Here is a 25,015-nt window from a genome sequence, read left to right on the forward strand (position 1 = left end):
AAGGAAAACCATTACCATCATTAATGAGTTTAATATGTCAAGATCAAGTGTCTAGATGCTCTATTTGGCAGGCACAGCATTTTGCCTGCACAGGGAGATTATGAATTTTGAGTTCTGCCCTTTTTAAAGGTTTCAGAAGCTTTTGCCTCTGTAACATTCTGAGACTGGAAGAGAAGTGCCCTAAGTATAGCTAATTATTTACTTACCTCATCAAAGGTAAGCAATACTTTTCTTTGGGGTGAGTATGTGACTCACTGCACTTATCTGTATCTGTTACCTTTCCCCTCACTGCCTATGACCTCTTAAATATTTTAAGTAGAGATAGTGGAATGTGAACACGCTTCTGGAGCTATCAGCCAGAATGCCAGTTTGCTGGGAAAAGAAATTAAATATACCTTAAAAGAAGCCAGTCAGCTGATTCTGAAATTATTGTCTTTGCTGACAAGGTAGGATGGCACACACACACAGCCTGCCGTAGTGAAGCTCAGGTCCTAGATGCTTTTTAAAATTATTATAGGTGATCTAGACAGTGCTGTCTGTACTTAAAGTTGTCCAGCTCTTTGTCAAATGGATCAGTTACAGGAATCTTTATACATGATGATTCTTTGACTGTTGGGACCATTTCCTGCTTCAACATTTCTTTATGTCAACTAAAACCACTTCTGTTTTTTAAGTTCTAAGAAAAACTAACAGGAGATTATCTCTTACCACAGTCAATGGTTTTGCCCAAACCTGATATTGTTGGGTTTTTTTACTGGGGTTTGGTTTAGAAACTCTCTCACCCCTTGAGCACTAGAGGGGAGACTTCAAGCTTTTGTTATGTGTGTACCTTTTCTTGCTTTTATGAAAGATCTGTCCAGATTTGGGCAGATTTTACTTCTAGTAAACTTTGATTTCTACACATGACAGAGTTTGACAGCTAAATTAAACAGCTGTCATTAGGTGTGATCCATTCTGGCATGGCTGACACTTTGGTTTTCTCACCCCTATCACTCAGAGGGCTGAAAGATGAGAGTGGGGCACCTAGAGGTGAAGGAGAAGAGTGGAGAGTGACAACATCCCTGTAGCTGGGTATCAGGTGGCTAAACAAATTGGAGAGAACTGATGTAGAAGTCAAAACTGGGAAAATCAAGCAGATGGATCTTGTAAGGGGTACTTTAAATGTCACAGAGAATCTAGATTACTCTGCACACTTATGAAATCAAAACAGAGCTGTGAAACCCAAAGGCATGGTATAATTTTCATTTTTCTCTGCTGAGTGGCCCACCTAACAGAGTGCTACTGCTGTATCAGTTCCAGTGGTAGATGTCTGTACTGATATTTCACATAAAAAACTGTATTATTCCAGATGGTGGAGGGGTTTTCTGCTATGCTTTCTTTTCTAAAATGTCAGATGGGAAAAATTCCCATAAATAATGTTGTTTTCACCCAAACAATGTTCGTAGTAGGAATGATTTTCCTTTCTCACTGAATAAAGCAAGTTGGGTAATTCTGGAAAATATTGACCTAGTTCTTTCATGTACAAAAAAAAAAAAGGCAGAGGGAAAACCACAGAAGTGAACAATACAGCTAATTCCACATGGATCTCCTTTTGTATTTTTATATATGAAATAGCATTATGGGCAATAGTAAATAGGCTTTTAATGTGCTAGGAATTTAGCCTCAGGTATTTGGCTGCCCTCCCAAGTCCTCCTTCTACTGCTCTGTCAAACCATACAAGGGTAACCCGTCACGGTATGCTGTGTGTGGATGATAGTAGAGACTTCAGGGTGACATGTTCAGGCAGTAGGGAAGGTTGGGCATATTCCCTGGAGGAGCTCTAGGATGTGCTTATCAAAGGAATTTAAAGAATAGGCATTGCTACTGTGTTCAGTCTTTCAGAATAATTTTCAGCGAAATATTAGCAAATGGTTTTCATGCTCAAAAAATTATCAAGAATAATTTCTAAGCTTGTTTGACCTGGATTGAAAAAGATAGCTTTTTGAAGATGCTGCTTAGTTAAAAAAAAATAATAATCAGCTTTTTTATGAATAATCAATGTTTCTGATTGGTTTCTTTTAACAGAAATTAGTGGTTTTTTTGGTAACCAGTTGGGGTTTTTACAAGAGACACCTGGTTCATGGGAGGACATACTTTGGTTTGGAAATGCTCTTGTTGTGCTTGCAGAACATGTTTCCACCGAAGTTTATGGTATCCAGGCAGAGCTCCAGGGAGACACTATATGACTGTTTCTGAGTCTTTAACTTGCTTTTCTGACCCAAAAATTTGTAGCCTGAAGTTTTTTGCAGAAAATGGAGGGATGCAAAATCGTTGCAGCTCTAGCTGCCAGTGTTTATTCCCATTCACCATCAAGCTGCAGTGCTGATTGGGGCAGATCCTTCCAAGAACTGCTTTTGTGTGTGAATCCTATTGACATCTTTCACTTACCTTAATGGAAAATACTCTCTCTTTCTTCTTTCTGACATGTTCTATTACCTTCTTTCTCCTCTGTTTTTCCCACTTTCTTCTCATTCCTTCCTCCGTGGTCTGGCTCCAGCTCCAGGTGCTTTTCCTCTGTGCTAGAAATAATTAGTGCTGGTTTAGTTTTTAGCTGCAGTTCCTCAGTAAGGAAGCTCTTTACCTAGACTTCAATTCCCTGGAGCAGAGTAGAGCCATCTGTAATCCTTGGGTGTTGATCACTGTGGGTTAGAGATAATTTCCGAATTCTGGAATTCCCTGCTGGCCAGGAGGACTCAATGACGGGATAATGAGTAAGATTCAACCACCCAAGTTTCAGGATTTTGAGGTTTATAAACTTGCCGATTCATACGATGAGAAAGCCACTGGCCACTGTTTAATTTCTGGGATCAGCCTCTGCTGCTGTAAATATTAGCAGAGTGCCAGGAGACAACAGAGGAACTGCACTGGTTTACAGCAGCACGCTAGGGCTCTAATGTCTTAATAAATGTAAGTGTGCATTGCTGCAGTGATTCTCCCTTGGCTGGACTCATCAGTGAAGAATTTGAAAAGGTAATGGGAGGGTACTGTGAATATAATTCAGAGAAGGCTCTGAAAAAAGATACTGCTCATCTGATTCATAGAACTGACTGTGAGCACACCAGCTGAGCTTGATGCATAAAAACACAGTATGTGTGATATGTAAACTATGTGTGTTATTAAATCTCATTGAAATGGTGGCTGCTGTAGAAGAGATTTTTGTCTTCCAAAAAAAAAACCCCCATGCATGGTTCAGTTTCCTATTAGAAGAACAAAATTTGTAGAGATTAACAGCTACTTTTCTGCTTCATACATTTATAAATATTTCCTGAGTGATATTCTCTCATCAGTTATAAATGGTATTTGAATAGCTTTCTTCTGAGTTAATTCTCAGGTTTTTAGAGCACACTGTTAATTCAGACTCGTTTGGAGAGATTTTTTAAAAGTGGAGTGGGTATTTTAAAAGTGTTAGAAAACAGGATTTGGAAATCTGGTCAGGTCTTCAGTTCCATGGTTTTCTCTAAATATTTTACAGCTGTTTGTAGCCTCTTGTAGCTGATTTTCATTAGTTTTATTGCTTCAGTCCATTCCTGCCAAGTTTGCTGCAGACTCTGGTGTTGGTGGGGTGGATTTGCAGGCAGAGATTCTGTGCAAGGACCTTGTCAGTCCAGTTCCTGCCACTGGTTCCTGATGGGACCAACTCCTCATTAAACTCCCCTAGGAGCACTGCAGAATGAACTGCATGTACATTGCCCTGCAAATAATACATTGTAATTAATGTAAAATGACTCAGAGAGAATAATTTTCTTTGATAATCATACCATTATTTAACAATAATTCCTGTGGGTTTGCTTTTAAGTAACTTCTCGTAAGGAGTGTATGTGCCCACAGGTACTGTTTAAAAGCTAGCTGGGTAATTAAACATTTTTGCTTTAATTGTTACCTCTTACAGTTGCTTCACTGAAATTAATAAGAAAGCAAACTTGGAGAAGAAACCAGCAGGAAATAAGAAAATACAAATAGGAAGTTAAAGGAACTGTCTCTGATACAGCTTGCAGTGCATCAAGTTTCATTTCAGCAATATGAATAGTAACATTAGCTAGTAACAGATAGTAGCATCCATTAGTGTACAGTAATGAATTGAAATTTAGAAGACTTCTTTTTATTTTATTCCAGGTTTGTCAAGTGGTAATTCAAAAACAAGTGAGGAATCGTCCTTCATTTTGATAAATTCAGTGCAGTTTTGCAGTGATTATTGTAAAGGTGATGGGAAATTTTTTTCTTTTATCTTTGCTCTCCTCCAGTCAGTTTTCTGTCTCATTGGCACAGACAGGGCAGGCAGGGATGTGGCTTGTTTCTGTCTGCCTGGCTGAGCTGTTTTGTGGATACAGAACTGAGAGGAGCTCCTCCTGGACAGGAGGGGGAAATGGACACTTCATGATGAAATCTCAGCAATTTATGAACAGGTGAAGCCTCGTGCTTGAGAGAACACGTAGAGCTCCCTGAACTCCTGGAGATAAAGTGTGTCCCTGTCGTTGATTGGCATTTTTGGCAGGCAGAGGACCACGGATGCTCACCCAGCAGAGCCCTGCAGTTATGCACAGCTGTGGCCAAACAGGCTTTTGTCCATCCTAGGACTGCATTGACGTAAGGAAATACAATATCAAGGACTGTGCAACTCTGCATTATATTCAAAGACTGGGAGGATTTTTCCTATGAGCAGGGTGGGATGAAAAAGCAATGTTAAGTGGGAGATTCATTTCCACCCCCTCAACCCCCCTGAAGTTTTTGTCTGTGGATGTTTGTGCTCTCAGAGGGGCCAAAAGCTGTCATATTGGCTAATAAATCTTCCAGGAATTTTGAAACCCTGTGAGTTATGGAACACTCTTGTTGGGCTGTATGCAGGCATACCAGAAGTGAGTGTAAAACCTGCAGAGATTTTGAGTGCTGCTGTTGGAGACTGACTGTGCTGCTAAGCAGGTCTCCAACACAGACCCCAGGGCCCATCTGTGTAGATTATTGTGGTATGGCAATTTTTTTATTCCCTTACCTTTGAGTGCTGGCAGTTCTGAAGTTGCAGTTTAAGACTGGAGGGTTTCTGAGCTTTTAAAGTGTTGCTTTTGAGACATCAGCCTGTGAAAAAGAGATGTTAAGTGTGTTTGCAAAAGGGGGATTTGAGTTGTGTATCAACAACTGAATTTTAACTTGCCTTGAGCAGATGAAAAGTCATAGTGTCATCAAAATCTGACAGTCACAATCCCTAACTGTGTCCAGAGAGCAAGTTATTTCCACTTACATTTTAATTGTCTTCATTTTTTTTTGTTTAAAATGGGGTTTGATTAATTATTAGCACCGTTTGTGACCATTGTGATGGTGCTCATCATGAGAGGAGATGAATTTCCTGGCACAGATTTTCCATAGAATAATTTTTGCGTGCATATGCTATTGGTACAAAAAGATTGTCTTTGCATCCCCAGAAAGAATCCTAACTCTGATTTTTCCATCAGAGCAACTTGAGTAAAATGAAATTCTGTTTCCTCCTGCGTATTCTGGCCTGCAGCCAAAGCATGGCTTTATGAATTCAGCAACTTGAAGAATGAATATAATTTTGAAAGCTAAATAATACGTGGGAGGAAATGTTGGTAGTTGTGAAGCTCTTATGTTAGAAATGTAGCTACATGAAGTAGGGTTTTTTTTCCCTTAAATTCCTTTGATAAATTCTAACCCTAGAGCCCAAGAGTTGTCTCTATTCAAAGGGCAATTCGTATTTCCTCTGGGTTAGAGGGCAGCTTTGAGTACTGATGGCTCTGTGAAGTAAGTTAGAGTAATTTAAATTTTAAATGTCTCAATGCGGTTCCTGCAATTTGCAAATGCTTCGGGAAGTTCCAGATCAATAGAAAATAGAGGTGGGTGTCTCCTTACAAGCCGCATTGCCCTCGGGCAGCATCAAGCTCTGGGCACACCATTCCTGAGCTGCATCCTGAACTGGGCTATTGTCTTTCTTAAATGATACGTCAGGAGGAGTAATCAGATAGTTACGTTAAATTGACTATGGTTTGAATCTTCCTCTAAACAGTGATTAGAGCCCAAGATAAAGCTGGTGGTTCAAAGTGACTCCCAAGCAAGTCACTTAAGCTTTCAGGATCAAACGCTGCTAGATTCTGGGAAGACCTTAGCATGAACACTGAAGATATTTCCTGTTTCCAAGTTGCAAGTGAGCAGTAACTCACCACTGGCGTTTGGTAGGAAAAACACAATGTTTCTTTTAAATGATGGGGCAATCGAGTATTTTATCTAATACACTGCAGTTCCCCGGTGCTGAAGGGTGGGATTCTGTGACTCTGGCAAGCAGCAGCTTCTTACTGTAATAGCCGAGAAAATGTACAGCTCAGTATGGCAAGAACTTATTTATGCTTTGAAATTGCTTATGGTTTCCAAAATCTGCCTCCCATAAGGAGAATGGACTTGTTCAGTTAGGAAACTCACACCTATTTGGACACTTGTAAACTGAAGGAGAGTAAACCTCCCTCAACACTTCACAAGAAAGTTTGGCTGAAGGAAAAAATTCACCTCAGGAGCTCAACATGGTTTCTTTTGGGCCTTTCTGCCCAGCAGCTTCATAGCTGGCACATAAATGCAGCTTTCCAGACAGCCAAGTATTAATAAATCATAGTCAGTTTATATATGTAAAAGTTGTTGAAACTATGCAAATTAACTGTTAAACATACTCTTTCAGGAGGAAAACCCAATTTCTGTGAATTATACTACAAGTAAATGCAGTCTAAAATGAGATACATTGCTGACTGTATCAAAGGAGCATAAACAAGTGTTTAAAAAGGTGAGAGGAGAACACTTTACCATCATGGTTTTACACCTCAGGAGACTTACTAAGGAAATAAACTAAATATTTATAACAAGAAGGGAAGGAAATAAGCAATGATAATATTAAACAGCCGAGCAGGGCAATGATCTGTCAGTCTTGGCAAATAAATCATCTGTAAGTAGATCATCATAAAGCTCACAACATAGAGGGAAAAGCAAAACACAGGGAGAGCTGTAAATGAATATGGACCCAGAAAATAAAAATTGGTAAAGGTAGCTGAATTTTTACTGTGGAGTCATTAGAAAAGTGTAATTAAGGAGGAAAAAAAAAAGGCAAAAAAAAATAAAGCAGAAATTAAAGATGGCCTGAACTACTGTAGTAATTAATATGTTTCCGTGCTTTTTTCTGTTGGTGGAAAAGTCTTCTCCTGTGCTGTTTCAGGCAGGATAAAGGGATGAGTTGAAGTTCAGTGGAACAGAAGGTCATATGCTGACCAAATTTAATCGTAACTATAACTCAACTAAACCCTTATTTGAAATACCTCCCCCAGGGTTTTATAATCTAGGTTGTACTCACAGATTAGACGTATTTGAGTCTGTCCATCAGGACTGGTACTGGAGCACCTTGAAATGACAGGGTATGTTAAGGGAAGTAATTGGCTCATTGAGGTTTTTGGTCAAGGTGCAGCTTTGTTGATTGAAGTACACCTTGACAGGATGAATACTCATTTATGCAGACAAGTAGAGGTGCAATCTTTCATCCCTGCTGTTTGGAGCCACTGTTCATTTAAATGGGAAACAGTGGGAGATAAAAAACGTAACTCAGGCGGAACATGCATTGTATTACTTAACGAAAACCACAGCTGGGTTGTTTTCCAACAGACACTCATGGGCAAAAAAAAGGGGGGAAAAGAAGAGAAAAAAGAGAAGGTGATTTAAAAACCAAATAGGCTTAATGAGAACCACAGTAATTTTCAACCCTGATAATATGATGCAAAACCAGGCATCTTCTCTTTGCACGGCAGTAAGATGGGAATGAACAGGGTGTCCAGAAGGAAGCAGTGCAATACCTCAACGAGGCAGCAGCTGCATTTGGCCAGCATGAAGAAGATGTAGGTGTTGATAATCTACAATTTAAAACTGATGTAGGAGTCTTCCACTGAAATTCTGTTTCCACCTTAACAGTTGGATGTGAAAGCTGGAAATCCACCAAAGGTACAGACAGACGTCTAAAAGCTTTTGAAATTAAATGCCTTGGGGAAATAGTAGGTATTAAATGGAATGAATTTATAACAAATACTGAGATTCGTCAGGGAGTTGAACAAGACTTAATCTCCTAAATTATCCAGAAATGAAGATGGAAATATCTAGGATATGTGGTAAGAATGAAGCCGGATCTGATGCCAGACTGTCTGCCATGGCAGGAATGCCTTCAGGCGTAAAAGGGGCTGACCAAAATAATTCCTCCATTGGAAAGTGCTTAGAACCAGAAACATCACAGGTGGCTTCACAAAGTGGGGGACAGTCAAGGAGAAAACCAGATGGACAACAATCAGCAGAATCCTGCATTTGTTTGAGGGAACTCTCGGCAGTGTAGGGAAAAAATGTGAGTGCAGCGGCACCAAAGGTTTTCATCTAATATTTTACATCTGTGAGATGTAAAATGCTTGGCAGAATGATTCAGGACTTTTATCAGCACCGCTCTAGTCCCAGTGGGCAGAAAGGACGTATTTTAACCCCAGAGTTCCAGCTCTCTCTGTCGCTTGCAACTGGCAGCTGCAGTGAGCTCTGTAATTTATGTAAACTCTGTACCACCCACAAGTCTCTAAGATCAACACACAAAGTGGTTTCTGCCGGTATGAGGGAGAAAACCACCAGGTTGTCTTCCTGCATCCGGGTGGAGGAAGTCAGTGATTGTCTGCTTGCAATAATAAGAGGAGGCATGTCTGTGGGGCCTTTTCTCCAGGCAGAGTGTCTTGGCTTCTGACCCAGCCAGTGCACTGCTGTTCTTAATTAGCTGTGTCTTGACTCCATTAATATCCTGGCATGCATCTATCTGGGATTCTGGAGTCAAGTGTGCAGTTCTTCAGTGTTACCCGGACTTTCTCAGTCTGTGGAACCGTGTCACCTGCTCTGTGGCACCAGCTGCAGCCTTGGTGACCACATCTGGCTGTTCCCAAAGTTTTTTTGCTCATCTGGACCCAAGAAAGTTCCTTAACTGCTTAAAGACTCATGTTGCATGTCTACTGCTAGATGTTCTATGTCAGATAGTGCTTTGCTATGTGAGCATCACTTTGTGGGTGCTGGTTAGAGGCTTCTTACCCACCTGCTTCTCTTTTTCTCCTCAATTTATAACTTAAACACAGGTTAAGAGTGCACCTTTTGAAAGGAGGAAGGGGCTTCATTGGTGTTCAGGCATGTACCCATAGCAAAGGAGTTGGAAGGAGATGATCTTTAAGGTCCTTTCCAACTCAGTCTGTGATTCTTCTGCTACTGTGTAGTGAGTTAAAACTCATAGCGTATTTTCTGGTTGTTCTGTATCAAAAGCGTGGTTGGCATTCGATGAACAGAGGCATCCTGTGCTGTTTGTTCTGCTCAGCAGGCTCCTGCCTGGCCACCAGCTATGCCCTTGGCAGAGAGAAGGCACCCTTGGGAACACCTGGCAGCCTTGGGGAGAGATCCAAGTTTGCTTTAGTCGGCCTCAGATGGGCTTGGCACCTGCATTGTACCCAATATATGTTAGCTGTGAGTGGGCAGAGGAGGGCTGTGTCTCCCAAAGAGAGGGGGTTAAACCGGGATTTGGTTTTTTCACTCCCTGGAATATAAGCCTCAAGATGGGCTTTTAAAAGGCAAAATCACCTTGGTTTCCAATTTCAAGTACAAATGAGTGGTATTTAGTGTATTGTGGCTTTATTCTCTCTCTGAGTTGAATGATTTTCCTTTAGCTTACAGTTATTGTGATCAATATCTACTTTATTGCTTAAAATGGTCATCCAGAACCACAGTAGTAAAATAAGATCTCTCAAATAATGAAAACCAGAAATTTATTTTTTTTTCAGCCACAGCGTTGGCAGTAATGACGGAAAGTCATTGATTTCCTTTTGAAACTGTTTCTGAATTGTTTCCTTGATGTTGCCTACCTCTCTTCTGATTTCTTTCTTTAGAAGCAGCTGCTTTCACATACCTGGTTTGTTCCAGGAACATTTCTTTTACACTTTGTTTATTTGTAGTTTGCTACAGACAGGTCCTAAAGTTTGGTCACAGGCCAGGAAAAGTCATGAAGATTTTTGTGGTAGGGTAGTCACTGAAGTAACCAGGTGCAAGGAATACAGAAACTGGTATTACAAAAGGTTATGTAAAATGGATCGTGCATCTTGTCTGCAGCACATTTTAACTTCTTGTCACACACTGAAGTATTCGGTCTTGAGAAGTGTTCAGAGCATGTCCTGTGGGTGAATCGTAGGAAAACAGAAAGTAGGAGATGAAAAGCTATTACAAGGCAGGTCCAGATGGAGCTGACCTGCTGTCAGTTTTTGTCATTTGAAGCTAAGTTGTCTCTCAGAAAAAACATCTCATTGCATGCTGGTAATTTAATCAGAGTACTGGTAATATGAAGGTAAAGCTTATGTATGGAAAAGAATGTATTATGTGGTAGATTATTGTTGCAGTGTTAGAAAGCTTCTGAGGAGAATTGTGCTATTTTGGCAGGAGTTCAAAATTCTCTTTCCTACAAGGAACAGGTTTGGTGGTTTGTTTTTTCTCTAACATGTCATTTTGAGGTTACATGGTAACATCTGTCAGAGCTATGCTAACCTCTGTCATCCAGCTGTTATAATTGCGGTATTTTCCTTCCTTTTCCTTCTCTTTCCTCTCCTTTCTGCTTTCCCTTTCTCCTCCCTCAGAAAAGAAAAAAAAAAGGTAAAAAACCCAACAACGAAAACCACCTCCTTTTATACTGAAACTTCAGGTGGAATGAAGTGGTAATAAAAGCATCTGTCAACACAGGAATGGTTTGCCAAGTCAAGTATTTGGGTTGGAAGTCATGCCTTCCCAACTGCTTGAAAACAGGAAGTATCTCTGTTAAGTGATGGATAGCTCTACTTTGCTGAGAGGAAGAAAAGGCTTTTTTTCTTTTTTTTTTCTTTCTTTTTTTGCCTCTGGGCCAGCAAATGAGTTCTGCAGTTGCTCCATGTATCTAAAGAAAGACTCTTATGGAAATATGGATATGGGTGCACACATCTGTGTGTATGAGTGTGTATATATATATATATTTGTGTGTGTGTATGAATATACAAGCTAAAAAAAATTACAAAACTCAAAACCAACAATATACTTTGTACATGATCAGTCCCTGTCAGAAGCCAGCCCAGGCACATCTTATCCCAGTGATTCCTGTAAAGCTCTCAAAATCTGTCAGAAACAGCCTGCAGGATTGCAACGGCTCCTGGGTGATTAATTGCCAAAAGAGTCTGGTTCCAGGTTCCATTACATGTAATTGTTATCTTTTTCTAAAGGGGTTCTTTTATTAAACTCCCACCTCCCCTTCCCCCCCACCAAAAAAAAAAAAGGGGAAAAAAAAAAAGAGGGAAAGAAAAAAAAGAGCTGGCATTCCTGAGGTTTTGCACCTCTTAGACAGGAGCATGGAGGACTCTCTTATGTAAACATACACTGAAGAGGGTGTGTTATGTTGTTTATTAGCTGATGATAGATTTTTTTTTTCCTCTTCACTTAATTTTAACTTTACTAAAAATCATTTTATTAGAAATGGGCGAGAAAAAGCTTCATGGAGTGGGCAACATCCAGTGTCTTTGCATTAAAACCTCACTGTGAGACCCAGCAAATAGCAAAGGACTAGATCATCCCTGCTCCTTGCTAAAATTGCAGGAAAACTGCCAAAAAACTGGGACATCCTCTGTGCCACTGTGGTAAGACTGCTCAGACTAGACATGGGGAGAGGACAAGACCTTGAGTCTGACACCCCCTTTGCAAAGGAAGTTTGTGGCTTTAAAATGTGTGGTTGAGTGTCCTGAAGGTAGGGGCAGATTGTGAAGAATAAATTGCCTTTCTGAGGCCATATTGACAAAGCAGGGGGGATTGTGAGCCTGATTCCCTGTTGGTGCCTCAGTGGGTTTAAACACACGTAATTTGGAGCTGAATTTCTGTGGTGCCAAAACCTGGAATTGTATCAGTATGGTTGCTTGGGTTTGCACTGCTTTTACTGCATTGAAAACGAGCCGTGTTTCTGACAGGTTTAGACTTTCATAGATGGAGGCCTGGGCAAAGCTTGGCTCCCAATGAGCACTGCAGTGATTTGTGCCAACTGACCAATTTAACTGTTTGAAATATCAGGTGGGAAAAAAAAGCACAGAGATACTGGTTCTGCAGCTGCAGAGTACCTGCCTGCAGATGCTTCTGCCAAGAGAAGTGGTTGAAACTTGGTTTCTTGAGATATTTTAATTCTATCTGAATAAAACTACATAAAAACGTGCCCTGGTATTGTCTGCATGGGCCAAGGAGCACACTGTTCCTCACAGTTGTGTTTGCACGGTCTCATTGCAACGGAACAAGTCTCCTCAAGTCTTCTTTCTCTGTGATTCCCTGTGAATTGGCTGTATTAATCAAACATCAAACTCTGCCAGCGGCAGGATGGTGATGTGCAGTGGTCAGAGCACTGCTGTTAGTCTGATTAAAAAGATGATAATATTTTGTGGCATCCAGCTCTGTGCAGGTTTGGAAAGCCAAGCCTGGCCTTCCTTAGGGGTTTTTGAGGCTCGATATTCTTTCTCATCAACTCTGGAAATTTTTGCTCTCTTGAAGCACTTCAAGCACTGCCTATTTGTAGTTACTGAAGTTATACTCGTATCTGTTTTGAATCACCATCCTTAGTGGAAATGACTGGTTTGCTGTGAAACATGCAGAAGCAGGGAATGTCGTTCCAGCAGGAGATGACAGTGGTTTCTATTGATTCAAGGCAATTCTTTCCCCAGGTTTCATTTTGTAAGGAAAGATGAGTTTGCTATTTTCCTGCACACTGGCACACTGTAGGATAAACTGTTTTGCTGTAATAGCAAAGAGACTGATCTGTAGTGCTGGCTGAAGGTGTTAGTTTCTGTGGGTAGCCAGCAAAGAGAGCAGTTCCAGAAGATGCATTGAATTACATGGAGAAGTTTCCCACTGTTGATGTGACAAACTGGAAACAGGTATGGCTTAGTGGTTGAAGGGAAAAGATGAACTAAAGGTGTGTACCTGGAGGATAAACAAAAGGAGTAGTTGTTACACAGGCAGGGGCATCTGAGGAACAGATAATGTTCTTGTTTTGGAGATGGTTCACTCTGCATATCGCTTCGTCTTGCTTTGGACTGGCATCATATCAGCTGTCTCCCAGTTGGAGCTGGTTTGCTGTTTGTATCAAACCACATGTTTGCTCCCTGTCTTCAATTTGTGCTCTGGTGAATGCCTGAGCAGAGGGTTCCTGCTGCGCTGCTGCCGCTCGGTAGCACATTCCTGCTGAACACCTGCTGTCAAACTATCATGTCCCTTCTTGTCAACTTGCACAACGCTCTGGGTCTTGAGCAAGACTGACACCACAGAAGGGTTGTGCAGCCTGGCTTTTGTAAATCTGTGTAGAAAGTGAAGCCTTTGCATAGGGGACTGCAGCATTTTCTAGGAGCTGGTTTCTAATAATATTTGATAAAACTCTGTTAGCAAATGCATTTTATGAAGTAGTGGATGTACTGTAGGTTACGGAACCAAAGTGCTCCACCCTGAGAGGAGTCGTAGATGTTGTGTAATGACAGCAGAGAGTAATCTGCGCAGATCCTGGGAGATGTACAAGGGTGGTGACCAACAAAAAAAGTCATCAAAGAGGGGAGCTGGTTAGAGGTGTTGGCATGTGCTGACGGTGGTGACAGACATTGGCACAGAAGGAAGAAGGTGGGGAGGTGGAAGAGTGTGAGGAAAGGGGCTCTTGGCAGGAACAAAGCAGTATCACTTGACTCGGGAGCCTGTAATTACAAGACTCCAGCCTTGTGACACAGTGAATAAGCGTGTCACCTGGAACAGAGGAATTTGGGGTTGCCTCCCGAAGCAGCTCATGCCAGATGGAGTGGGAATAAAAACCTTGTGGAAGAATAAAATTTAGCTCTCCACTTGACTGCGGTTTTTAAGTCCTTAATAGTGACACTCCACTGTGTCTTTTCCCCTCAGCACCTTCTAATTTCTGTAATTAACCCGTGGTTGTAAAAAAGCCTCCACCAATCTCTCTAGCAAACAGGATGGATTCCAGTACTTGAAACTTTCAAAGATCCTAAAATGCCAGGCGCTTCCTGATCTGTTGGGCTGGGAGCATGACCTGCTCTGGCACAGACCGAGAACAAAAACATCAGGCACTGAGGTGAGCCTCAAAAGCGTAGGAGAAAGCACCTTTATGGGAGCTGCCTTCACTCCTGCCAGCGATAAATGATGGCACAAGAAGGCCTTAACGTTTCCCACACTTGCAACGCATCTGTCCTGACATGTGGGCAAAACCATGGAAAGCATCTCACAAACAGCTACTGCTTACCCAGACTACAGGAAGGCTTGGGAGTTTTTAAGTTGTATTTATTTTTTCTAATGTTAGGTTACCCTCTTGCACAGTTCATGTGTGACTTTTTGTTATAAGATCTGATTAAGAATGCTTTTGATGAATTAAGCATGGCTGTGGAGATACATCAGTAGAAAAACTATTTTTTTTTCTTGTCCCACTGAAAGCTCATCAGCTGGTTATGCTTCTGCCACTATTGTAGTTCTACGTTCTTTGACAGTGTGATTTTTGAAATCGCCAAGTATCCTTTGAGAAAGCTAACTGAAGGTAAATGCTTAAAAAAAACAAAAGGGGAAAGAGGAGGAGGGAAATTAGCAAAGCCCAAAGGTTAAATCTGTTCCATTAACAAGAACCACAAATAGTTTTCAATCTTTACCTGTTTAAGTTTTCTTTCCTGAAATAATTATCTTCATAACTGTGCACAAAATACACATTTTTGACCTAGCTGTCTTTTCCAGTTATATGTTTTGAGGAAATACTCCATTTTAATTATAAAAAAAGAGAAATGTTTCTTTTTGAGAGGGGAGCAGTTTCTCCTTAAAAAACTGTGGTTTTGCTGTTGATGATACTCTGCATTACATGACAATTATCCCACTTTGCTAGTGTTCCCCAGAGGAGCCCTGTATCTGTGTAGCACTCATAACCTTTCAATGCATGAGCACTTAGACCCCTTTCATAATTGTTGTGGTAACAACAACAACAACAAAAATCACATAAACCTGCAGAAGAATTGCTCAGTGGTACAAAGTATTCTGGTTTGAAAGTATTCTGGTTTCTACCAAAACCCCAATTACTTAATTTTGTGCCCTTCCTGGCCGACATAAATTATGCAACCCTCGCATCTTGACATCACTGAGTTATGTAGCTCTGTGCACACATCAATTAATTTTGGCCCCATCAACTTCCCACCTTCTGTGTGCTCCTCGCCCCAAATCGGGTTTGCCTCTCCCAGCCACGAGCGGTTCATCTCGCGCTCCTGGCAGCCGCATCTGCCTGGGCCTGCAGCCCCGCTTCAACTCTTCACCCTCCCCCTCCTGCCTCTGCTCCTGCTCAGCCAAGCCACTGCCTGCTCCTGCTGAATCCCTCCTCCTCCTCCTCCTCCTCCCACTCCACAGTGTGGATCCATCCTTGTGCATTGCCAGTGGGTCACCACCTAATCTCAGTGCACCCAGCCCAGGGCAGTGAGGCTGGCCCAGAGGTGACCTTGTTGTCCTTATTGCCCTCCTCTCCATTTTCAAAGTGCACGTTGCAAGATTGAAGCTCCATCTTCTGGAAGAGCCTGTGAAAGTCATGGTGTGCTTGGAGCAGCCACCTCCAAAGCCCTACCTGTAGTGAAGCCTGGATCATGCAGCATCCCACTGAGAAAAACAGTGGCTTCTAGGTCTGTACAAAAAGTGGTGTTGAGGAGAAAGCACCCATCCAACTCAGCACTGCTGCCGGCATGCTGGTAAGCATGACCTGGGCCTCGGGGTTGAAGTGACGCCACTGCTGCAGGTATCCACATCCTGTGCCTCAGCAGGCTTCCCTAAGCAACCCAGAAGAGCTCACGTCCTTCCAGTGAGCAAAAACGTCATGAGGGATGTCTTGTTCCCTTACTGCTGACCTCTGTGTGCAGCTCAGTTCTGAATTCTGAATTATTTTGGCCAGAAAGGAAAAGCATCTCCGTGAGAAGCGTGCAGAGACCAAACACCTGAGAGGGCAGTGTGATGTCCTGCAAACGAGAGAGGCCTTAACTTGCTGTTGCTTTCCGGTTGCGTTCTGAGCAGCTGGCAGCAGAGCAGCTCTGCAGCCCACCCGCGGCTCCTCACCAGGCCTTTGTCCTCCAGTAACACAGAATGGGTCAAGGCCTCGCCTCTCCTGCTGATTTTAGCTCCTCAGGAGCATGGAGAGGGGGAGACTGGTGGCTTGCCAAAGGGCCAAGGTGATGACAGCAGAGCGAGGAGCAGTCAGGCTGTGCCCAGGGTTTCCCAGGGTCACCATGTTAGGAGGGCTCTCACAGACCAGCTCTCAGTTCAATCTCCTTTTGTCTCCAGGGGCTGGAGGGAGTCTGACTCTTGTCTCAAGTTGAGGTTACAGAATATTTTCTCTCCTTTTTGTCTGTGTTGATGTAATGAGCAGGTGCTGCTGCGACTGACTTGTGCTTTTTTTGTACAGTTACCAGCACATCTGGTCGCCTTGGATAAGGTCCCTGGGCCTGATTGTAGCAAAAAAGTAATGATAGCATGCTTAAAACTTGGGCCTCCAACTACCACCATAAGTAAAATGCAAAGCATTGGGGACAAACTGGAAGAAACACAGATTTTAGTCACTGATCAAAAAAAGTACGTTCATTGTGTTATATCTGCAGTTGTGCTTTTTGTGTCTCGGAACTGAGAGCCAGGCAATGGAGCACTTGCTCCCAGCTGATTGACAGTGAGCATTTTCCCTGTCCCACCTGCACCACAGCCCTGGTCATTCATCAGTGGGAAGCTAAGCTGGCTGTAGAAAACATTCTAATTACCTGGATGTCCTGATGAAACCTGCCTTGGTTTGAAAGAGGCACACCACTGTGCTCATGTGAACGTTTCTTTTTTCTTCTAAATAATAGAATTAGCTATGGGCATTTCCTTAAGAGCACACAGAACACAATTGCAGTCTAATTCCTCAGCCTCCAAGCCTAGTCTTGAAACATGCAAATTTCTCTTTCAAGTATGTTGGCAAAAAATGGCAACATCCTGACACACACGCATGATTTAGACGCTGGATTGCACACTGGTCGAGATACCAGTTGTGGAAAACAGCACAGTCTGCTGAACAAGTATCAGTGGACAGCTTGTTTCTTGTACTCTTGTAGGGATCCAGCACTGGCCACTGCAGGGACAGGGTACTGGACTGGATATGGATCTGTGCTCTTCCCAGCCTTACTCTATCCTTGCACAGCTCCCTGCAGTACCACAGCACAGTGCTTTCTGCTGAGCATTTTCATGTTCTGTTTTAAAAATAACAAGACATCTCTTAACATTCAGGATACATTTTTCCACTCTGAAGCACCACAACAGTCTTTTTAAAGAAACTCTAGGAAGGGTGTTAACTTGATCAATGCTGGGCAGGAAGGAAAGCTCTTTCCTACTATTTTTTCAGCATGACTTTCACTGACATGATCAGGCTGGGAAAAGACTTATTGGCTGACAGCCCAGGACAGCCATGCAGTATCTCTAGTCATCTGGAACTCAAACTAGTCTACCCAAGGGAGAACCATAACATAAAAACAATTTAGGTTACATGCTGAATCTTATAAACATTGTTCAGTTTTTATAAAATAGTTTAAATACTATTTATGTGCATTCGCTGTGCATGGGATTATTGTATTTCACTTTTCTTTTTTCCAAATGTCAAGTAAGAAAGGCTGGGAGGGTTTTTACTTTTTTTACTGTAGATGGTTTTCAAAAATCTTGGAGATTTTTTATAAACATAGGGAAATGAGCTTCCTCCCTTCTCATAAATTTAAGAGCTTGGCTTCTCCTCTCTATCGGATATAATTGTTTTATATATAGATAAAGTTTATTTTTTGACCGTGTCCAGAAAGCTGAAGGGAGCTTCCAGAGGTCCAGTGATCCCTCTCCTGCACACACAGGGCTTTCACCAGACCATATCGGGGAGAGCGTGGCTTCCTCTGCTGAGCCATAAAACCCTTGAGAGCAGTTTCCACAGCCTTCCTGATGACCTGCCCTGAGGCTGTGCTTCTCTTCTAGACGTTTTTTCCTCCCATCCAGTCTGAACCCTCCACTCTGCCCTTCGTGGCCACTGTCCCCTCTTACGTTGTCTGTCACTGTTTGCTCTGTCACCCTCCCACCTCCAATATAATCTGAGTAACCCTGAACACCCAAAGTGCAAGGCCAAACACATGTGTATGAAGCTGAGCATCACTGGCCTCTCTCTGTTGTTACCTTATTTTGCATAAAAAAACCTGTCAGAGTAATCTGCTCTTCTGTAAGTATGTGCAGCTCTAATAAAGCAACATGGATGCAGAATGCAAGATTCATTCCAACAAAACCCTTCTTTTCTCCACTTGTTGTCTTGGTGGAAGATCTGAACTTGGGATGTGTCCATTGCCACCTGTCTTTCTGCCAAGTCCTAACATTCCAGCACACCTTGCAACAAGTCTAGAAGTATTATTTTAGGAAAATGACTATGGTTTCTTTATGATTCCTTTTTTCCATAAACTGGTATTTCATAAGCTAAGTAGCTTACTGTCTTTTCTTGTGCAGGTTCTTGCTTTTGCTGAAATTATTGGTTATTTGGTGGTGGTGTTGTTTTTGAGTTGTGGTTTTTTTTGCTTCCTTGATGTGCTGTAACTTTTACTGTGATGCTTTTGTTGCAGGCCTTGCTGAGGCCGGGGCGAATAGACAGAATTATCTACGTGCCACTGCCAGATGCAGCCACTCGCCAGGAAATCTTCAAGCTTCGTTTCCAGTCCATGCCAGTCAGCGATGATGTCTGCTTGGCTGAGCTCGTGGAACACACACAGAAGTACTCGGGGGCAGAGGTAAAACTTCCTGGAGCTGGTGTTTAAAGTTGAGCTCAAATACCATCCAGATATCTCTTGAGCCTTCTCAGAGTGGTGGTCAGAATTAGGAAAGGGAATATTTCAGATATTCCTGTGTTTTTGCAGGCTGGGGCTTTTTAACTTTCAAAAAAGCATCAGAGGAGGGTTGCTAGGGGAAGGGTCTCTTTTAGGGTAAGCCTTTGTACAATTGCAGATGGCCTCATTAAGGATGTGCTGCCAGGAGTGGAGAGAGGTGGAGGCAAGTTCCCCCAGACTTCCCAAACAATTCCTCCACATCTCTGGGAATCTTCTGAATGTAGGTTTGTGACTGAGAGCCTCAGGTAGAGAAAGGAGAGATGGAGTTGGGGAACAGTATAGGGGGGTTGCAAAGGAATCGCTTTAAAGCTTGTATTTTCCTATTCCATGTAATCAAGACCTCACAGCAGTGCTTACTGTTATAGCTTGTTGCTATTAGTTAGCTTCTGACAATGGATGTCAGACAATTATTTCCTGTCCTAGGTAGAAGGAGAAACTTTCTCAGATGCTGCTGCCTGGCACTTATAAGTCAGTACTTCAGTGGTCACCATTCTGCTCCCTGAATATTATTCATATCAGTGTTTCATGAAAGGATATTTCCTCATTTTAATTAATTGAGAGTAATTATATTAATTCAAAAATTCAAAGAATGTTAATAAGGTTGCCAAGTCAAGCTCTTGAAAGGTGTGAAATACCAGAATTTCCACCTTGCTGTAGCCAGCCCTAGTGTCTGCATTATCACACCGTCTCATTACATAGCCACCTTCTGCTTTTTCCATAGCAGAATGGAAAATGTCATGTGCTTGCCTTGGCTCCCCATCTCTGTGTGCTGTTTACAAGGGCAGGGAAATAAGCTAAACTTTTGTCTTTGGTGATTGTGGAGGATTTGTGTGATTGCTGTAGTGCTGAAGGTCCTTCTCAACAGACTGCTCATTGAACATGCTGCTTCCAGGCAAGGCTTCTCCTCATTTAGCTGTCACTTAAATACTGGTAGGTTGTAAAATGCTGTGCTGCATTTATATGCAGCTTAAACCCTGGCTGAGGAGGGCACTGCTGTGTGTGCTGTGGGGTCATTTTGGGAAGCTGTGTCACAGCAGACACCAAAGCCAAACCCACGAGAGTTTTCCTCCTCCACAGCACAGGGCAGACTGCACTCTGGGAATGAATGAATGAAAGCCATGTAGTGAGCAGAGCTGGTTTGTGTAGCACATCCTTTTGCCCAGAATGTGGGCTCTCACAATGGAAAAAAAAAGCAACAATAAAAAGAATTTCAGGCTTAAATGTTGATCTGGAAAACTGTCACAGCTCTACTGCTTCCACATTTTGGAGCAGTTGACCTGAAACAGTGTTATGTTTATATTTGGGGGACAGTGACACAACTTGGGAACATTTATCTGCCTCTGGCTGAGTTACAAGCCTCCAAAACCATAAATATACACATATCCTCTGTTGCATATGGCAACTCTCGCCTTACCAGGCAACAACTGCGTGCTTGTATTTTAGAAATTCCAAGCATATGGGGATTTCCTTTGGATCTGGATCAGCTGAAAAGCTAGTGGTGAATTCCAGTGCCTGGTTGATAATGAGTCACAAATGTCTTGGTGCTGGCTTTGTACGGAACCAAAAGTAAGTTAATGGGTCATTGAGTGCAGCTACAGTCTGGTTGCAGGGGGAAAAAAAAAAGCTGCCTGTTTCTAATATGGTATTTCTCACGAATTTTGTTCTTTTGCATCATGCAAAGTATTATAATAACTGGGATGTAAAGAGTAAATACAGAAAAAGCCTCAGTCAGGGTTCCTTGGAAGAATATATAGTCTTGGCAGTTGGCACACACAGTGGCCAGTTTCATTAAAGCCTTTTCTTCCCAGTGTCTCCAGCTTCCCAGCTTTACAAATAGTTTCCGCTGCTGAATGGCAAGTTCCCATTCCACTGTTCTAGCCTTTGTTCACAGAAAGAAATGGAAAATGCCTGGTTTTGTGACTAGAAGATGCTGTATGAATAGGGAGCTGCGTGTAAAGATGCGTTGAATCATCCTGACATGAGCTGAATAAACAGCCAGGAAAGTGGATAGTTCAGTGTGCATCTGGCTTCCAACTTGGCCCCTTTTCAGATCAGATAGTTGTGTATTTTTGCCTGTCATCACTTATGACCAGTTATCTCTGTTCACCTGCTGGATGTACGTTTCTCTTAATGACTACCTTTAAAGATACATCAAGATAGCAAAATAGGGTGATTACTTCCCACTGTTTCATGTGAGGGAAGGTGGATGATAATTTATGAGGGTGAATTACAATTTCCTTCTCTCGTGTGTAAGTGAAGTTTAAAGTAATAAAAAAACCCATTAGATGAGCAATGTCTGTACAGTTAACTTCTAGGTCGAAGAAATCCTCAGCTTTCTGAAAATATTCGGGTTCAGTCTTCATTTCTAGGCCTTTCTGAAGTAGTGCTCTGCAGTAGTGCTTGGGCTCTTGTTCAGGGATACTGCATTTTATTTTGGCCAAAATTGCAGGAGGTCCAGCTTTTATAAAACTGATAATTTTTTAATGGTTTTATATGATTAGAACGTCTTCACTCAGAGGTTGTTTCACAGTTTGATCACAGCTCTTCCTAGAGCATTTTCACTGTTGTACTTCATGCTGGGAAGTTTTATCTGTTTCATTTCCCACTGAAGTAGGAATAATTAGAGATCTGACCACAGAAGTATTTAAAAGCAATGTTTTTAAGTACAAGCACTGTGAGTTCTTTGAGTCTCATTTGCTTGTTTTCATGGTGCTGCCACAGCCAGCTTGCCTTAGGAAAGATGGGCTTTCCACAAACTCAGGTGCTCCATTTTTCAGTTTGGGATTAGACAAGCAAGGCATGAAGAGACTGTTTCCCCACTGGAGAAATATTTTGTTCCAGAAAGTAAGTGATAAAAAGGAAAAGAAACCCAGCAGAGTGAGAGATATTCTTTTATTGTCTGAGCCACAGTCAGACGATGTTTTTGTTGCAATTCACAAGGCAGAGAGGGAGGTTTTAGGCAGAAACTGAAATCAAGTGTTGAGTTGTTTTGAGTTTAAAGTCGGTTGGAATTAATAAAAAATTAAATAATCTGGGTATGATGACAGTACCCCTCAGACGAGTGTGCTTATGAAAGTAAGATAATGGGACTGGCTACTTTTAAATTGGTGGAAAGCAGGTCATGGTGAAAGCCAAGGCTGGCATGGTTTCTATAGTATTATCAGTTTCCATGCTTACAGGACACAATAGTAGAGCGGGAATCTTGGAACCTGTAAATCTTTCACTGGTTCTTAGTCGAAGTGGAACAGTTAACGTAAAAAATATCTTTCTCACTTTGCAATAACTCGCAATGGGAGCACAGAAAATGAAAGGGAAGAAAAGCAAGCTGATGAAGGTTTGCTCTGGCTCAAATAAGAGCAGATGTGATGCCAAAAAGATCTTTGCAGCAGCAAACTAGCTCAAATCAACTCGAGTCTTTGACTCTTAAAATATGTATTTCAAAACATGCGTGTTCTTGTTTACCAGATATTGACATATTTAAACTAGTAACTTTAATTAAAAAAACACCCCAAAAAACCACACCCTTTCCAAATTCCTCTCTTTCTTATAGAGGAAGATACTAAGTACAAAAGGAATGAGGATGTGTTCCATCCTAGGTGCACAGGAGGGTGAAGACTTTTTTAAGAGATTGGGAAAAATTTGTCTATTTAGTAAAGAATATCTACAGTAAAGGAGAGAGAGGGTTTAGATATAGCAGAAAAAAAGGACATTCAAAAGATAAGGATGTGTTACCTTCTTTCCATCTAGCTTTCCATGAAGGAAAAGATCTTCCAGACTTAAGGAAGAGTGTTTCTGCTTAACATTATTAAAGAACAGTGGATTCAATCCTATATAGTAGCCTGAAGTATTACAGTGAAATGTGATTTTCAAGGTGAGGAATGCCATCAAACTGAAATGCAGCAAGATTAAGGCCTCAGATGAACCTCTGATGTCTCTCTTGGAACGTTGCAGGGGATCTGTTAATTTATATTGCTCATTGAAAAGTGAACATTTTTGTGTGGGTGGGTGAGGAAAAGTCTCTGCCATCATCCAATATGGGTAGCATGGGATCACCTCCTTCCTACACAGTGCTAAAGATGTGTTTGGCACAGGTGTCTGGAAGGTGAGGAAATACCTGGCATTGGGAATGTTTTCCAAATGTTGGTGTTTGGGATAAAGGAGATGAATCACCGGAAAGGAAATAACTACACAGGACTTCCCATGGGATTTTGCCTGCTGCTGGTCTCGCAGGAGGCTCCTACGTGCAGAATGTGCTTGAGCAGACTGGGAATGAGGGCAGTGTGAGCACCTGGGGATGTTAGAATGGCACTGGTGTGGCAGTGCTGAAAACAGAAGTTTGGGGCATTACTCTGCCTCTCCCTGCTCTTTTCAGTCACTTCAGAAAGATCTGATTTCCGTCACTCATTTTTCTGAGATGTTGCCTGGAGTGGATGGATTTTCATCATGTGTCTCAGCTGACACAGAGCTGTGTGCTCTGACCTAGTGAGGGTATAGAGTATGGCTGGCAATCAGCACATTTATGCCAAACATAAGGTTTGGTGTAGAGGGGAGTATTGGCACTGAAATTTATGCATGGCAAGCTCATCTGGGAAAGAACATTTTCTCCTTCAGTGAGATAATGATTTGCTAATAGTTTAATCAAGCAAGGGAGATTTAATGCATCTGGATGAAGGGACATTAGTGTTTCCGAAAAGGTCAGACGCATTAACAGCCCAGGGGGACACAGTCGAAGCTGCTTCCTAAGTAACTCTAAGAACAGTTATCCTCAGGGGAACTTGGGGAAAAAAGCCAGAGGGAATTTGAATGAGCACCAAACAGTGCTGAGGTATGAAATTTCGCTTGTTTCTCAAACCTGACTTTTTTTTCCCTATAAAGCCCAAAGGGCTGATATTTTGATTCTTTAAATGCTGAAACAGTTCAGATGCAGGAACTTTACAGCTGATTTCAACATGTTTTTCTTCATTAAGTACTTTAAAGATATCATCCACCCATGTTCTGTAAGTGAGGACTCTTGTGTTTGCTTTTGTTCTCCCTGTGGTTTTGCAGAGTTGTTTTGTGTTGTGTCCAGTGTTTGGAGAAAGAACATCAGCAGAAGCATCACCTGTGTCAGAGCAAGCTCCCTTCCCATGAGCTTGCACAAACCAGCTGTAGTTTTACCAAACCAGCTGTAGTTTTACCAAACCAGCTGAGGCACCAACTGCTGTTTGCCTCCTTCCCTGTCTTTTCCTTCCCATTTCCCCACAACCTCACCTGTGGCAGAGTAACCAGGAGCTCCTGGTTGCTGAGGGTGGCAGAGGAGAGTGTGCTGCCAGCACAGCAGGGCACTGCCACTGTCACACAGGCTTATAAAAGAGGGACCTAGGCTGAGCCTCTGTCAGCCAGCTTCACTTGCCCTCTGCTTTTGCCTCTGGCTTTGCTGCTTTATTGTCCTGGGTTTGGCTGTAATTCCCAGCAATGGAAAAACATGTTGCTCTTTAAAAGCAGATGGGAATTCATTCCTGAAGGAAAAAATATGTCTCTTTAGGCTACTGCTATTGTTTTCTTTGAGTTTTATTTTTTGCCTGTGAGTTATTTCTAGCAACTTTTGATTTTTTTTTTGAATCAGACAGTGGGGATTATTCTTCAGTGTCTTAAAGCACACAGTCTCAGTATAGCAATGATCACAAGTGGGGGTATTTAAAGTTCAGAGTGAAAATTGCATTTGCAGTGATCAGGAAGGAATTGAAAGTGTTGGCTTATTTCTGCCTTTTGAAGTACTTTCATTGGCGTAATACAAATGCTTATATCGGCTCAGAGTTGTAGAATTGGTTTTTATGTTAAAAAAAAAAGGAAAAGAAAAAATAATAAGTGATTTTTTTCCTCACACTGACCTGTTTTTCTGATTTAAACCTGTAGTGCTGGCACTTGATCTCGTAAGTTATGATGTGTCATGGGGTATGTGGTTAGGAGTAAACTTGCTGCTTGGAGTTTGGCTCAACTCTAGTCCTAAAGTATAAGACAAGGCATACAAATTG

General features: G+C 42.0%; 1 protein-coding gene across 1 annotated transcript in view; it reads left to right on the forward strand.

The window, feature by feature from the left end:
- The window catches only part of AFG2A (AFG2 AAA ATPase homolog A), a gene marked incomplete at its 5' end in the record, with an annotated part of 163,604 nt that overhangs the window by 111,214 nt on the left and 27,375 nt on the right, over window positions 1-25,015 (forward strand). Inside the window, one exon of the mRNA XM_082282222.1 lies at window positions 18,741-18,905. Coding sequence (XP_082138348.1) covers window positions 18,741-18,905 — 165 coding nt within the window. The remainder of the gene's footprint in view (window positions 1-18,740; window positions 18,906-25,015) is intronic.

This window comes from Coloeus monedula, assembly GCF_965178545.1.
Source record: "Coloeus monedula genome assembly, chromosome: 5".
NCBI classification, from domain to species: Eukaryota; Metazoa; Chordata; class Aves; order Passeriformes; family Corvidae; genus Coloeus; species Coloeus monedula.